General features: G+C 36.1%; 1 protein-coding gene across 10 annotated transcripts in view; it reads left to right on the top strand.

Annotated features, from left to right (window-relative positions):
• foxp2 (forkhead box P2) overlaps window positions 1-17,956 on the top strand; it is a 361,162-nt gene that overhangs the window by 307,413 nt on the left and 35,793 nt on the right. For 8 of the 10 annotated variants that reach the window (XR_008725072.1, XM_055650878.1, XM_055650881.1 and 5 more), the window contains 3 exons: window positions 2,900-3,004; window positions 12,031-12,118; window positions 13,419-13,502. Coding sequence is in view for 9 of the 10 variants with exons in the window: in XM_055650878.1 (XP_055506853.1) it covers window positions 2,900-3,004; window positions 12,031-12,118; window positions 13,419-13,502 (277 nt within the window). In the remaining variant the exon portion in view is untranslated. Of the gene's footprint in view, window positions 1-2,899; window positions 3,005-12,030; window positions 12,119-13,418; window positions 13,503-17,229; window positions 17,951-17,956 lie in introns of those variants that run through there. The other 2 variants (XM_055650886.1, XM_055650882.1) reach the window with 2 other exon arrangements.

The following is a 17,956-nucleotide window of genomic DNA, read 5'->3' as shown; positions in this document are numbered from 1 at the left end:
AACAGATTTCTGATGGAATTAGAAGTCATCACATTCTTCTCCTGCACACTAAACAGCAGTTGTCAATTATCCCTCCATCCCATTTCAGGTCACAAACAAACTTCCACTGAACAAATCTAAAACATCAGACAGACACAAAATGTGGAATAATTCAGTGGGACAAGCAGCGTCTCTGAAGAGAAGGGATGAGTGACGTTTCGGATCAAGACCCATCTTCAGTCTGATATCTGATCAGTCTGATTAGAGTCTTCTCTCCAGAGATGCTGCCTGACCCGCTGAGTTACTCCAGCATTTTGAGTCTATCTTCAGTTTAAACCAGCATCTGCAGTTCCTTCCTAAATTTCAAACATCATTGGGAATTCAGAGATGCAGACTTTAGATTGTTATACAGCTGAAAACTGAATTGTATAGGATTTTTGCCAAAGTTGCATATTATTTTGAAATTCATACTAACAACATTAGATATGATTTACAGCTTTCTTTTAACAAGTTAATATTTGGGGTAAATTTATTATAATATTAAAGCTAACTAATTATCATGACAATTATACATTTATTTTAATTCTATCATTTTCTTTCCCTGAAGATAGAAACAAAATGCTGGAGTAACTCAGCGGGACAGGCAGCATCTCTGGATAGAAGGAATTGTGGGGTTTCGGGTCAAGACCCTTCATCAGATCCCTGAAACATTCTTCTATGCAGAGATTTGGCCTGTCCCGCTGAGTTACTCCAGCATAGTGTGCCTATCTTTGGTGTAAATCAGCATCTGCAGTTCCTTACCACATATTTTGTTTCCCTGGACAATCTCCTAGATCTGTCACCACAGCCATACTCATTAGCTTTGTTTTAAATATCTTAAAACATATCAGAAATAGCTACTTGAGTGCTTGCAGTGTCTACAGTGTCTACAATGTCTAAATTAACAAATAAACTCCCTTCCATTGCCTGCAACTTCCTGTGAATGTCACGTTCATTTAGCCTGGGCCAAGAGATTTAAACATTGATACACAACTTTGGACCTTGTTGCCAACTGTTGTGTATTAGCCGGGACATCCCGTATATTGGGCAAAATTGGTTTGTCCCATACGGGACCTCCCTTGTCCCGTATTTGACTGCTACTACTCGGGTCGAGGGGACTGTTGGGTCCGGCCCCACCTCACCCGTTCAGGCGTAGTGCAGCCCATGGAGTGCAGCAGCAGCACTTCGCCTGTGGCCATGTTGATCGGCAGCTCAGCCAGCTGTCCGACCTTCGGACCTTCACTTACCGCCGACACCACCACCTCTCCTTCTCATGGCCAATCATCGGTTCATGAATTGGACGGGGCGCCGGACTTTGCGTGCGACGTTAAGCGCACCCAGGTTAAAACTCCTCAGCTGCCCCGCCGGCTGGGCTTTGTGCGCAGTCCAGCACCCGGGCCAACTCATCATTCACCCAGTCATGGCCAAGTCAGTCAACGAGTTGCCGTCAGGAATTTGTCCCTTATTTTGACCTGTTGTCCCTTATTTTGGAGTGAGAAAGTTGGCAACCCTAGTCATAGTTTAGAATCAAGTAACGGAGTACAATGGATATTTGATAATCATGTCTTGTGCCCACCCAGTCGCACGCAAAAAACACAACTTGTCAATAAGTGTAGAAAGAGTTAATGAAAATCTTTCATTTTTACAGGTCTTTTGTCAGCCATTCAACCATCTCCTCAGTCTGCTGTGTGCTCTCTAGTAAACTGATTTACACCTCAACATTGATGTGGAACAATGGAAACTATGATATTGAAACAATGGAAAGTCTTTTTTATGATTTCTCAGGTGTGAGAAATCTGAATGCTTTAAAAAGTAAATTGGGATTTCAACAAAACCTGCTGTTTTGCAAATCTTAAACATGTTGGGAAAAGTTGATCATCCATGGCTGCCTTTATATTCTGTACAGATATCATTAACCATCATTTAAAATACCATTGATATGTCACATACGCTTCATAATTATAGCAAATTCATTTTCTTATACTTCATAAACAGGAAAAAAAAAGACTTTTATAAATGGAACAGCTGATGTGAATTCCCAATAGAGCAAAATTACAGGCATATTCCGTTGAGGAAAATAGGTTATAAATTGAATATTTTAATAACGGTCTGTGTTGATCAGGGAGAATTTAAGGCAAATGTAAGGTTTTTATTTATAAATGTTTAGATTGTGACATTCCTAATTAACCACTGAAGTGTCCTCTCTGCGCACAAAACAATAGAATGCCCGGTCACAAAAATATGTTTGATTGCACTTCAGTAGCCGTTTATATTCACACGATAAAGGAAATAGCTTAACACAATGTCTGCTAGTTAAACACTTGTGAAAATAATTTCTTTGCTGCATTTGCCAACACATACATTTCAGCTATGAGGTTATATGAAGAAATAAAATATAATTTTAAGTTCTGCTCAGTTACTGTTTTTGCATTATTAACACATACAATTTAACATATCATGGCTTCCAAAAATAGCCTGTATCAAGTGAATATACTACTTATCGTATTCCCAGAGTTGAATTTATGTAGAGTGAAGGTTAAAATTATTGTGTTTCTGCTGTGATGACTGTATTCAGCATTTTGATGTGAAAAATCTTACATCAGTGTCACCTGGCTAAATAATCAGGCAGTGTTATGCAGTCATCCCATTTTCTTTCACTCTTTATTAACAGCCATCTTTGGCTCTCTTTCTGTCCTAATTGGAACATCATACAGCCTTGGCAGTTGTACTATTCAATAGAATGATTAATTTTTCCTGACTGTTCTGAGCTCAATTGACCTGTTTTGACCTATTTGTCACTGATCGCAACCTGACAGGCGCTAGCAGCCTCCAACGATTATGGCTTTTGAGATTAATCTGACACCGTTTTATCCTGCCGCAGCTCTTCACATGAGGAAACTGGGGCCAGTCATCCTCTCTATGGCCATGGTGTGTGTAAATGGCCTGGATGTGAAAGCATTTGCGAAGATTTCGGACAGTTTTTGAAGTAAGTTTACCACAGTCATTCCAATCATTTCTGCATTTGAAGTTCGCAATAGTTGTCCCACGTGCAAAGAAAATCTTAACATTGCTAATGTTCCAGTGGTGCTCTAGTAAACAATATTCAAAATGTTCCGTGTGTCGTCTCGTCAGTTTTAAACATTCAACTTGTCCAGAATTGGATTTCTGAAAGAAAAAAATATTTCTCTGAAATTTAATAATTTATCCACCTGATTTGCAGATTCATAAATAAAATCAATCCGTCCAGCAAACTTTAATAATGGAAGTGCATAAGCGAAGGTGCAAATTTAAATGTGCCCACTGCTCTGAAAATGGACAGTGCAATTAAAATCAACGTACAACTTCAACAGCTTGGTGACAGAGACTTCTTATTGTTTATTCTGCTTCTCTTTCTCTCTGGTGTGGTTTGTAGGCAGTTTGTATAGACGAGTAACTTCACAATTTGAGAATCCCTTGTTGTCATGGTGCAACTAACAGGGTGAATGAACTGTTCATGCTCCATCAACAATTTAGTTAATTAGCTCATTTGTAATTGCATTGCTTTGTTGCCAGGATGTTAGCAGGGACATCAAAGACGATGTGTTTACAGTACTGTAGACTACAGGGTATTGCAAAGCAGATCAGCATTCAGAAACACCAGAAGATGCATTGATCTCAAACTAAGATTCAAATAGAATAGGCAAGAACAAAATAAGATGTGTTAGATTCATACTTTTTGTGAATTATATTAGATTATGTTTGTGATATAGAAATCAGATTACAATGTTAGCCTAGCCAACAATTTAGAAAAAATTGGCACATTGTTGAGTAAATTGTTGCCAAAACCTAATATATCAGCAAAGGGTTAAGACTTGGACTATACTGTGGTATATGATTACTATCTGTGAACATGCTAAACACCATAAAACCACAAAGTGCAGGGTTTTACAAATGTAATCCAGCTTTCTTGGTTTAACATTCTAAAATTTGACTAATTTACTTTTGAGAAGAATAGAAATTATAACAATAGAAAATAATAATACAATTAAATCAATATTTAATATTATCACTAGAAGGTTAAAAAAATCAGCTAATGTTATAAACAAAACTTAAACATCAATAATCAGTATCTAAAATAGTGTGTTCACATTGAACATTGTAGGAAATTTCTGATCCATCTGTACTGTACAGCTATGTATATTTACAAAAGTGTATTATCCTTGGAGCACTCTGTTTTATAATTGTAAATAGACTCCAGCATACAATTCAGATATATGGTTGTACTAAAAATGGATGCTTTGATCTTCAGGTGGTGACCCATTTCTCACAGACATAACACTAACTCAAATGCACAATATAGGTTATTGACAATTACTTTTTTTTCTTTAAAATCGATTTAGATTTCTATTAAATACTTCTTAGTTAAGAGATACACTGTTTTCCAATCCATTAACTTTATAGTGAAAAACAGAATTAAAGCCTGCAGCCTCCCAAGCATGTCATATGTAACTCCAAATAGCAGTTAAGCCATTAAGGTGGTTGGGCCTTAGAGCATTCCTAATCTAAACGCATATCCTCATAAAAGGAAGGAAAGAGCTCACTACTGGTTTACAATAGAGTTAATGCAAGTATATAGTACTACGATGAAAAATTAATAAAGCATGCTTACTGTTGGAATAAAAAAACGATCCAGGCCAATGTTGTGGATTCACATAGTTGACTGATGGAAATTTCTAAGGGAATCTTGTCTGGGTGCTGAAGTGGAACTTCTCTTAAGTAAGAAGCAGTTTACAGTTTTTCTTTTAAAAGACAGTTACACAAAATCACTTGGAAAGGGGATTACAGTAGAAAACACATTGCTGCTGCCTTGCTTTTCTGATAATCGAATGGATTTTGGGTGAAGTGAAGAATAACATCTGAGGAATTGAATGCATTTTTATCTATACATTGTTGAGGTAGTGTATTTGGTGGCTAGCGTTGAAGTATGATATAAACTGACTCAATCACAGAACTAAGGAATTTAGTTTCATCCTGTTTTCAGTTTAATAATGTCATAGAGTAATTTGACTCTATAATGTCTGATGTGTGTAAATGTTCAACACATTTTTAAATAAACAACATTATTAAATAGGCTCTGATTGTATGTAACATTTTAGATATAATATACTTCATGCTGGCTGGAGGTTTGGGACTGGAGCAGTTCACTGCCTGCCCCCTTGTATGACAAGATCATTTCATGGCTCCCAAAATATATAATTGTTAAAGGAGACAGCAAGCCCTCACGTTGAAGGCTCAGAATAATTTATTTTATTCTATTTATAAAAGAGTCACAAGAAGAAATGTATGTAAACATTTAAATAATAAACATTTGGGCCACTGAAACATTGCCGAAGACTTGTTGGTGCACGTTTTACATTCTTTGCCTTAAGTGATGATGACAGGAGTTAACCATTTTGCCATTGACAAATTTAACAGTACATTTTCAGAACTGACTAATGAGATAAGATGATCAGTTCAATGGCAGGACTTTAAAAGTTTGGAAGATTGGTATATTTAATCAGTAACCTATTCCGATGGTTGATGAGTTAATTGTATGTACATGTTTTAAATGCTGGATCAGGCAGATTTTCCAGAAAGGCATGCTGTAAAGAAACCAGTTAAGATTTTTCTACGTTCTGACCCATATGTAGCAGGCTGCCAACATACAAAGAATGATAGTCTTTTACTCTTATAACATTGTCCGCATTTGAAGAAGCCTTTTGTGTCAAAGGAGATGTACCAGTGCGAACATCACTGGATAAATATAAAGAGGAACTTTCCTTTGAAGATGTTCGAGCATATCATGACATCTTCATCAGCCAAGACTGACCATAATTCATGATATTATAAACCTAGCAATATAAATTAGAATTGGAATAGAGTCAATTTCTATTCTTTGTGTTTGATTTAAATATTTTGTATAAACATTTGTTACACTAGTATTGCAGCACCTGGAAAATTCAATAATTTGGACATATTTCAAAATAATAGTTCGAATGATCCAAAGGAAAATAAATAGTTATATTCAGAGAAATGCTCAAAATATTTAGCAAATATGCTTAAATATTTATCACCAGGTTTAACAGTGCTTGGTGGAAAGTCAAACACCTAATATCTCCAGTGATGTAAAATCTGATGCAGAAGGTGACTGAACTGTAATCCTGTATAAACTTTGTAGAAATAAATTTTCATGAGAAATGTTGTAACTGAAAATATTTACTTTGTAAGAATGTGCGCAATGGATCTACTAATAAAATTTTGTTTGTTAACTTTTGTGCATTTGTCAGACTCTAAGCTAGTGTGGTGAAATGCTAGGTGTCCAACTACTTTGAATTAGAATGCATGCTATTACTGAATGTTCTGTTAGTTTTGTGAGGTTCTTGTTTGCCATTAGAATGCTTTAAACCAGACTGAAGCAAACTGATTGGTGTTGAAGAAACTAAAAAGCACTCCTCATCTTCTTTTGACCAAATGTACTTCAGAATTACTGAGTCAGATAATAATTCGATTTCATTCAGTATTTTCAATGAAGATGCCTTCCAAGGGAATTAGAAGCAGTTTGACCTATAGATAAAAATAAAGTTAATTCTCTCATGTGAATAGGGAATATACAGAATGAAAATTGTGGAAAAAATAGAAAATATGATAAAACTCCAAAGCCGTTCACAGTTTCTTGCATTAAATGGTAAAATTCATTTTCTGAGATATTCCAGTTGCAGTATTAATCAATCACAACTTTCTATGGATTCTGTTTATCGAGACCTATAATAGTTTTAAAAGACAGTCATAAAAATTCAGGTTGGGTTTTTTTCGCTTTACCGCGTTGCTTCAAAAATGTTTTAATTAATAATGTGAATAAGTTGGTATGCTAATGATATTCAAGTTTCAGACTTAAGCATGAGGTCTGGCTGAATCGGCCATCTACCAAAAGGCTTTCATACTCCTTTACTGAATGGGAGACAACCACATCATTTATTCCGTTTTGAAAACAAAAATCAATATATCTATAAAGTGACCCATAAATTAGAGCTAGCTCATGGAATGTTTGCACAGTGCTGGCTTTTTGAAGGCACCCTTTGCATTTTTCCTTCACCTCTATATTTGAACTAGAGTCACTGTAAAAGCCTCATTAGGGGACATTAGGGACTTCAGCCAAGCAGCATTCCAGAGACTGCTTTCCTCTTATTAATGCATAGCAAAGTAGGATGCACTTAAATATTTCATAGGTATTCAGTAATTTGTGTGTAATCGGCTTGTTAGCAGACCAGTAGAAGTAGAACGGGTCTGTGAAATGGTGTTAGAGATTGCATGGGTAATTTATAGACCTTTGACATTGGAAATAGCTGTTATTGGAGACCGGAATGAAGCTGTGAAATAGAACTGGCAATAAGTAGAAAACTTAATAAAGGTTTTGTAACAAGCATCTATGGGGATAACAATCCACTTGGTCGTTTTGAAGCAGCTATAATTTATGACATATGCAATATATCAAGTGCATACGATAGCATTATGGAGTATTGAAATGAAAAGGGTATTTGCAACATTAGGTCCAACTTCCTGCTAGGGATGTGATTAAATGATTAATGAAATGTCCCTTTGCATATGCATTTTGAAACAGCAATTAAGCACAGGCTGAAAAAAAATCCACCAATCCTATCATTTTTCAGCTTATCTCATTCTTGTTATATAAATCATAGAGAATTTGTGAGGAGCAATATGTCTGACCTGAAGTGGTTACTAAAGCATGAAAGAGAGTCATCATTTCTGTATAAAATAATCATAAATAAATAGGTTAATAATTTAAACCTATGAACGATCTCTTGATGTATTATTGTGGAGGTTTATTCCTACCTTTTCTTTGCTAGTGTCCAATTTCGCAGCAATGATTGACATAATTAAATACGAGAATGAATAGACATTATTTTGCTCATAGCTGGTAAACAATAGCAAGGAAAAGAGACAGCAGATGTAGCAAAAAAAAAGCATGGAATATTGCATGTTCATTGATCTGACAGAGTTTATACTTTAAATAATAAGAGGCCTGCAAGCTAGCCTATAATTACAGAAAGGAAAGTGGCAGCTTTGGCATTTCCAAATTCTATGTCATTTTAAGGGTGCTTTGTGAATTTGTCATCAATAATAATTTCGACAGAGAGGCATTGCCTCACATAACTTTGCAAAGACCTTCCTTTTTTTTGCTTTCATTTAACGCAACGAAGGCTTGTATTGGAATTTAAATCTTTTGATTTCCATTGAAAATTGAACCAAATTGAATCTGTGGTATAGCATTGCCACTATTTTCAGCTTTGTTCTTTGTAGTGATGTTAACAAACGTGAGCAGATGTCAATGTTATATAGTCTAAGTTTGACGGGCAATGCCGATAACTATTTTCATGCTTACAGTTGTTGCAGAGCAGTAATGGCTTAGCTAACTGCAGTTTTCTACAACTGCTGCAGTGTAGTTGAAGGGCATTCGTGTTTTATTATATTTTAATTATTCATTAAGATTCACATATATAGAAAATGTGAAGGCTGCATATTATCTAAAGATTTGCCTAATTTAACAAACTACGGCTGTTTATATTCATTCTGCTTATTTTTTTGCTGGACTTAAATATAGATGACAATTATTAATGTGTGCATCTTCCGACTGGGTGTTGGTATATTGGAATTTGGAAGTCCAGTCTTTTCCTCATTAGGCGTAGACAAATACTCATCTTCAGAAATAGGTATTGTATTGGAAGAGGGAAATCTGGCTGATTTTATGCTCCATAGCTTAGGTTCAATGTTAATCTTGGCCAGAAATCAGGTCATATGCTACAGATAAAGGATTGACCTGGACCTTTCTAGTCTGTATGGCTCGGGTACTTGCTAGTTACATTCACTGAACCACTGGGGACCCTTGTCATTTAAGTATAAATACACCTTGAAATGCGCTACAACATATGAAGTTTAATATGAGTGCTTGAAAGCACTGTGTATAAAAGCAAGAGATGAAGTGTCTGAATCTCTGCAAGGAGGAGTGAGAAAATTCCAATAACACTCTCTTTAAAGAATGCATTTTAGTTTTAGTTAAAAAAAAATTCTACCATGTGCATTTTCTTCCTAGATTTTGAGATGGACGTCTTCTCAAATTCTTTGCTCTTTCAATCCAACATGTTTTACCTGCTTGTTCTTGCTGTTTTTGTTACCAAAGTTGTCTTTTTCTATCAAACATTTTTGTCTTTTTTTTAAATGTTCTTATACGATAGAATGAAAGCCTTTCCCCACTAAGCTGACATTATACATAGGGGATTGGGTAATTTGAGGGCTTTATTTGGAAACAACTCTTTTTGTTTTGCATTGGCATTGGTTTTTAGTTGCATTTAGCTGGATGTTCAGCACGCTAAGTGCTCATCATGCAGGAATAGGACATAGACCATAGATGAGTACAACACAGGAAGAGGCCCATAGACATACAATGTCTGTGCCAAACATGAAGGCAAGACCAAACACTTGTTGGCCTGCTCATAATCCACATGTCTCCATTTGAAGAGAAAATATTCTCAATGCCAAGAGTCGTATTTTCTTTTACAGAATCCAAGTTTCCCAAACCCATGCGTAGTACCACTTACAAGTTAATAGTTAACACATCTTCTTCTTCATTTATCTCCAATCAGTGCCATTGTCCACTAAGGGTTTAAGCCCATGTTTTTGTACGCACTGTATTAACACTGGTTAAGGCATTCAAAATGCTGATGCAGTTAATGAGTCTTTAGCTCAGTGTAGCTTAATTTTAAAAAATAATATATTTATGTAAACTCCGCAATCACCTTATTTTCATTTACATTACCACATGTATTTTTAGTATATGTCTTCTCATCACTTTTCATCCAAAAGCATTCAAAATCTTTCCAGAGAAGCATAAGGATAAGCATTGATTACTTTTCAATTCTAGCATGAGCATGGGGTAGGCATTTATTTTTAATTAATCTCCTCAGAAATTGACATAAGGAAAGTAAAAATTGAAATGTAGACTTGAAATATAATTTTGCAGTTCACACTGATGTTATTTTTTTACAAACTAATTATAAGGCCATTATATTACTACAAAGGATTGTGAACTAGTTTTGTGTAGGAAGGAACTGCAGATGCCGGTTTAAACTGAGCATCTTAAAATGACCAAAACTAGTTCACAAAAGATAGACACAAAACGCTGGAGTAACTCAGCGGGTCAGGCAGCATCTCTGGAGAAAAGGAATAGTTGACGTTTTGGGTCGAGACCCTTCTGAAGAAGGCCTATTCCTTTTCTCCAGATATGCTGCCTGACCCGCTGAGGTCCCTCAGTTTTTCGTGTCTATCTTTTGTGAACTAGTTTTGCTCATTTTAAACTGTTACCCTGTCTGATTGCGAATAGAATTTGCATTTCAAGTGGAGGACAAAGAACAACATTGACTCATTGGGCTAAATGACTGTTTCTGGTGATTTGTATAAAGTTCACTGGGACTTCATGATTCAATATTTTAAATGAAACTTGAGGTCCAGTGAATATTACATAGTAATTTGCAGCTCGAGTTGTCACTTGTGTCTTCATTAAATGCTCTGTACATGGTGCTCAATGCAAATCAATAATCTAAGGGAAGGTTTAAAACTGTTACTGAGACTTAGATGGAATTATATCCATGAAGATCATTATTGTCTAAATTAGTTCCACCCTGGCAATAACAACTGCTAGGATTAGACAAATGGAAGCACAGTATGTTAATAGCTATTTGCCAAAGGTAAAATAATGGTTCTAAAATCATTACTGCAACTTTGCTCTTAAAACTGCATATTCAAACATGAAAAAAAATCCTCACCATCTTTTGATTGTCATCAAAATAAGCCCAAATATTAATGGTTTTATTTCATTAAAAACAAGAATCTGAACATGGAAACTAATTGTAGATAAAATACAAATAAGAAAATATAAATGAATTAACTTTGGCTGAAATAATTCTGTTTCTTTAGTCTCTTCAAAAAGTTCTGCTTGAGCTGGAATCAAGGGTTTGCATGTGCTGGCCATGTCATAAAATGTTTCGCTAAAAGGAGATTGCAGAATGAACTCAGCAGGTTCAGAAGTCACTGTGAGGGAAGGGAATTGTCAATGTGTCCAGTCTAGACTCGGGACAATCCCAGCCTAAAATGTTGGCAATTCCTTTCCCCCACAAATGTTTCTCGACCAGTTGAGTTTCTCCAGCACTTTGTCTATTGCCCAAGATTCAAGATTCCTTGTGTCTCGTCAAGCATTTTTTTTTTTCTCTGCTCCAGATTCATGCATCTGCAGTCTCTTGTGCCCTTGTAAAGTGTTTACACTGAAATTTAGGTTGATTTGCCGCTGTCATTATATTGGGAAGCCCATTGTATGAAATTACAGAGCATATGCCTGTGATTTTCTGCCCATTAACATTATTGGATAAGGTAGTACAGCTGTGCTCCTGTGATTTCCCACAATATCCTCTGTATCCCATCCCTCACTGCATGTATGAATCACTAATGCTTACTTACCTTAAAAGTAGTGCAAATGTACATCAGCCTTCATTATAATTCTTGCCAGGCATAACACTGTGAAACTCAAAGGTAAAACATTGCAGTGCTCTAGGTAAAGTGAAGAGTGACGGCAACTGATTACCTAGCTGTTTTGAAAAGCTTCATTCTGTGTCATGATATCTTATGTTTGCTGCTGTTAGGCTAAAATTTGACAAAATAATTTTAGATTTTTATTACTCCTCCCTTTTTTGGTTGCAGCCAACATCATCCTTTTCCTTTTGAAGTCTAGTTAATGGACCTAAAAGTCACAAAGATGCCCATACAATGTTAAAGCTGATCGCATGAAAGCTGATTGACAGTTTTGTGTAATGTCATATGCTGTATCATTTGACCGTAACAACGCTTATTATGATGCCTTACAGAGTTACATAAATAACAATTGTGGTGTACCAAACAAACAGCCTGATACATATTTTCTATTTGCAGGCACCTTAATAACGAGCATGCATTAGATGACAGGAGTACTGCACAGTGTCGGGTCCAAATGCAAGTTGTGCAGCAGTTGGAAATCCAGGTAAACTGGGTCTGATACAGTAGGTTGAACACACTAAGCATTTAACAATACCACTTCCATCTATCTGTTTTCTGTCTTTCTTCAATCTTTCCTGGTGTATGTATTCCCGTGCTACATTTAATAAACAATAATATTTTTCATGAAAATGTAGGGAAATTAATTGCTGGGATTTCAGATTCAATTGTGGATTAATAGCTTGGTTAGACCATAAATCGTAATGTAATAAAAGATTACTTTAAAGTAACTCTACATTCCCCCTTCGCACACCCACTACCACCACCGAGTCACTTCAATAAAATCCTAACCTGTTCAAATCTTCTGAAGAATGGATTATTTAATTGCCAAGAAAGTGTCCACAAAACCTTTTTGCCAGACTCCACCTAACAGTGTGAATATATCAGAAACCAATATTGGGTAATCACTTTCCATTCCCCCTTTCTAAACCATGTACCTGTACAAGCTTCTCTTTCATATTATATACAGGTACCTCTTCCAGCTAGTATCTTAGTACACCTGCATATAATGTTTGCCAGGAATGAAAGGGCTTTCTATTTTCAGTAAAACTGACCTTTGTTTTATATATTGTTTATTCCTCTCCTTAAATTTCATGGTTGTATTTGCGATTTGAAGAAATAAGATCTTAGCTATAATTTTAGCTGACTGAGCAATATATAATTTTAAAACACAAGGAAACAATCTTCTCTCAATGATCCTGCATTCTAGGTGGCCAATTAATAAGTTTCCTTCTCGCCGAGTATAGAAACAATCGCTTGGTATAAAGTCCGTTGTTTGTAATGAGACCCAGTGCAATGTGGACCCAGACTCTGTGACGGAGATAAGGGCAAGACTCTGCCAGGTCTCTGTCACTCTATTGAATTAGATTGATGATGGCAGATTGTAGGGGGCAGTAACTGGACCTCAGAGGGAAAGGATGAAGCATGCAGATGATTCTGGCAGGCACAGTGTTTTGAGAACCCTTCACTTTTTTCCAGCTGCTGGCATTGTTCCATTCCTCACAGTGTCCACGGGAGTTTAACAGAACACCAAGGGCCTACTTATTTGTCTTCTTGGTAACTTGTTACTGTCACTACATATATGACCTAAATTCTTCTATTGACAAAAAGATGAAGTGTTATTTGTTTTTCTGTGACCTTTTAACACAAGGGAGGCTTAAACGATGAGTGCTTCATATGAAGTTGTCTATTTCTTTAGAACAAACTTAGAGAAATAAGATTCATGCCATCACAAACATTTTAAAAGTATTTTGCAAGTGATTTAGTTTCTGTTTGTTCAATAACAGCTTTCTAAAGAACGTGAACGTCTTCAGGCAATGATGACCCACCTCCATATGAGACCTTCTGATCCTAAGCCATGTCCGAAACCTGTAAGTTTAATATTCAACAATTCATTGAACAGAGATCACAGCATATAATAAATATTACATACCATAAAAATAAACAATTGGCTCAACAGTTTCCATATAGAATGGTTATACCAAAACTTAAGCATTACGTGTGGTTATGAACAATGTTAGTAGATAGCTTTTTGTTGAAATAAAATAGACATGCTACATTCTACTTTGACAAAGTAATATACTTCACTTGTGACAAATAACTGACTTGAGATGACTGCTGAATTGTTAGAACATTTTATTTTGATGGATTTACAAATACACTTTGCTAGCGAAGAGAATTTTATTGGGCATCAATTGCACTGCTATATAGCTATGTCATTACTGGCAAAGCATTGAATGGAGTTCTTATGTCATTACTGGAAAGACATTGAATGGAGTTACTTAAAGGTGAAGTACTAGAATTTACTGCCTGCCGAAATAGTATCTAAAGCATTTTATTTTAAAGCAAACCCGGTATGAACTGTCAAAATGAAAGTTCGTGTTGTGAATACCTTGCTTGATAAATGAAATAAAATTAAAACCATCATGATGAATTTTGTGCCTTTAGTATGTTAGTTTAGTATAAGTTAGATTGGATGCAAAACATGATTCTTTGATCTTTAAACTTTGAAAATGCTTTGTTACTTTCAGAGATGTTCAAGTGTCAATTTAAACTCCTCCACCACTCCCAACCTTGCCTAAAGAAGTTCAGCATCAGTTAAACACTATATGGTAAAATTGGCTTGGTGAGAAGGGTCGTTCATTCCACTGCAAGTCTGTGTTGGACAATTAGGGGAGAAACACACATAATATTGTTTCAATTCCTGTAATCAAAACTGCACTTGTTCTGCCAAACTGAACTGTTTTATACACGCGCACACACACACAGACCCACACACACACACACGCGCGCACACACACAGGCCCACACACACGCGCACGTACACACGGCACGCGCACACACGCACACATGCGCACACACACACACTCACGCACGTGCGCACATATGCGCACACACAGGCTCAAACACACAGGCCCTCACACACACAGGCCACACACGCACACACACACACACACGCGCACACACGCACGCGCACACACACACAGGCCCACAAACATACACACACACATGCACAGGCCCACACACCCACACACGCACACGACACGCACACGCACACACACACACACACATATAAGTCTTTTCCCCTTATCCCTTGGAGAATGCTTGTTGCTAACAAGTCCGTGAGCATGTGAGGATAGGGATAGTCGAGAGCAAGAGCTTTCTCATGACGATGACAAGTAGTGCTTTGTTATTGACTAACAGGAGATGCAACTAGGCAGTGCTGACCCCCTTCTGACTGAGATCACATACACTGCTCTCTGCACTACAGCATCATTTAGCTCAACTGAAAACTGATAACACCTCGACTAAGGAAATTGTATTCAGGTGACGAACACCTTAGGAAATCCAACTCGTGACCTTCTGGTTGTGAGTTCGAATCCCCAGACAGACAAATTACTTGGGAAATTAATAGCCCCAATTTCTAATTTGTATTAAGAATTTTGTTGCAGCTTAATTAAAATGGGGGAGGAGCAATCTTGTTGAAAGACAACTTGGTTTAATACACTGCTTTATTCATTTATTTTAAATGAATAATACTCTGATCACTTCTTATTCCATATTGCATTCACCAGTACATAAAGTTTAAAGATAAAATTCTTATTGAGTAAATCCATCAGGAATCTGCAGCTCATTCTTTATAAATAAATTATTCAATTAGTAAATTTGTAAAAGTCCAACAGTGTGGTAAGATCTGCACTAATAAAGGATCTTCAGCTTATATTCTAAAACTGAACTTGAATAATGTAACTCAAGTATTACATTACATAAACCACACATGAAAGAATGTCTAATTGCATTTGATGATGGGTAATTAATAGGGAATCCTTAGATGAGCAAGTCGAATTGAAACCACAGTCTTTTCCTCTTCCCACTGGACACTTGTGCTCTCTACAATGTATTACATGGCACTGTTAGCCTTTGAATGGTTGAAAAGGGGACCAGTATACAAAAAGAACTCTAAAATTTATATACTGCACAAAAAGAGCTCCATAATTGATATGATAGTACTGATTTATGTCCTCATATGCAGTGGCTCAGTTGAGACAGCCCACACATTTGATAAATATTAATAGTATGAATTTATTACCAAGGCAAAATGAGCTCTGTTGGTTCATCACTACACCCTTAACAGCTATCAGCACATGAACACAAGGTGCAACTGTACTGTCTATTATATGACCCCATTTACTCTCTGGATGGTACTTCATTAAATGGTACCTTTTGGCCATGCTATGGATGGATGAAAATCAAAGTTATCAAGGCTGTAAGTCCTGAATAATGAGTTTCACCCAACCTTGAATATATTCAGATGAGTTGAGGTAGCTAAGTGCTCATCCCAGCTTTTACATGCTTTTCCTTATTTAGCTTTAATAAATTCTATTTTATCAGAACATGAGTGCCATCCAGAAACATGTTCTGCTTGTTATTACTCTAAGATAAAATAAATTATCATAACCCTGTAAACATAATCAGCTACAGTAGATAAGTCACAGCATTTTTTTTAATGATGGTGATTTTATGAACTTTTATAATTGAAAATTATCTTGGTGTACAGAATTGTGAATATTATTTTGAACAGTATTTATGTAATTTTCACAAGCTAGTTAATTTGAGATTTAAATTTAAAAAAAAAATCCTAATCAAATTGCTGATTTATCCAGAAACCCATTAAGCAAATAGACTTACAATCAAATTTCAAATAAGAAAATTATTAGTTTTTTTATTACATGAATGCGTTGAAGCTTTGTAAAATGTTTCCTTGAATGCAATATGTAAATGAATTGTAAAGTGGTATGATTTTTTATAATTTTTTAACACGGTCTTGTTTATTTATTAGGATAGTTACAGTATTTGAGTCACCGTGAAATTTATATATAAACATAAGTGGATTTCACACGTCAGGCTGCAAGCTGTGGGTAGCAGTAGAATAAAACAGTTTGTGGTTTATTGGGAACAGATGCACTAGGGATTGCCTTCAGGGGTGCCAGGCGCTGTTATTAGACTGCCAGTGAGCTTCTCCTGGCTCCTACCCAAGAATGCAGAACAATTAGCTGGCATATGTTAATTTTTGTTTCTTTAACAAATTTTTCTACTCTCTAAACATGTAAAACAAATCCTCAAAGTAAGATCAATCAATGTTAAATGCATAATCTACACCAAATGAAAAAGGTGTTTTTCTATAGATGAATACATAATATTTGGAACAACAGCTGTGCCTGAATTACTTTAGTCAGTGGCAATTTCCTGCACAATTCCTGATTTTCTAGTTTTGTGCAATGACAAGATAACATTACAGTTTTCCCAAATCGAGAAATTATCCTCCAGAATAGATTGAAAATGACTACAAATTAGCCATTAAGAGCATCACTTAAGAATTTGGCAGAAATCTTTTCACAGTGGGTGAGTGTAAATTTTCTTAATTAGATGCTCTTTATGACAATGGATGTGTGGTAAATATAAAAGAGGTGACATTAATTTTTTTTCATTAATGGATATGGAATTTTATTGGTAGAAGTAGGTGAAGGACACACTGTTAAATAATGTGCATCATTTTTTCCTTCTTTTCCTTTTTCTTCCCTGACACCCATATTCCAGGGTACATCAGCAATAACTGACACTGTAATCATAAATTGAAAATGATACTTCCAGAGGAATTGGCAAACTTGACATTTCATTATATTTGCTAACACATGCCACAAATGATTGTTAGTGAAGAAATTTCATTCCACTCGCCATCTACAATCATATTTAATTTGAAAAATTTCAGCCTCCTCTGGCTAATTTGCAATTAAGACAATTTTGTTTGAATATGTAGTAATGTCATTACCATTCCACCAAATTAGCAGTGAGAGCAAAGGTCAGTGTAAAATTTTCCAGCTGGCTGCAGCTTCTCAGCTGAGATTTGGGACGATGCAAGAACTGCAGCAGCAGTAGTGGAGTAGCAGCAACTATTTCCAGTCCCCTTTGCAGTAACTGGATCCTTTGATAATCTGCTTTGTTTTTCAGCCCTTATGAATAGACAGCCACAAGCATGGAACTTTGGTAGCCGCTTTTATTAGGGAGAGACAGTTGGGATAAACTAGAATGAGTTGGGCCTGAGTAATGTTGGATCAGATCATTAGATAATCTCTAACAGCATCCTCTAATTAGAGTTCTTATGATACAATTTCATCCTGTAATTAGCTGAGATTGGCTGCTTCCTTTGCTGCTTATTAGTGGCAACACAGCTGTAGAAGTGAATCCACTCTCGTTTGTCAAACCTGTTAAAGCCTTCTTTCTCCTGTCTCTGCTTTTCCCCACTCCTCCTCTTGGGCCTCCTCAG

This window comes from Leucoraja erinacea, chromosome 19 (genome assembly GCF_028641065.1).
Source record: "Leucoraja erinacea ecotype New England chromosome 19, Leri_hhj_1, whole genome shotgun sequence".
Lineage (NCBI taxonomy): Eukaryota > Metazoa > Chordata > Chondrichthyes > Rajiformes > Rajidae > Leucoraja > Leucoraja erinaceus.
Note: the sequence above shows the minus strand (reverse complement) of the source record. Positions and strands in the feature narration are given on the sequence as shown.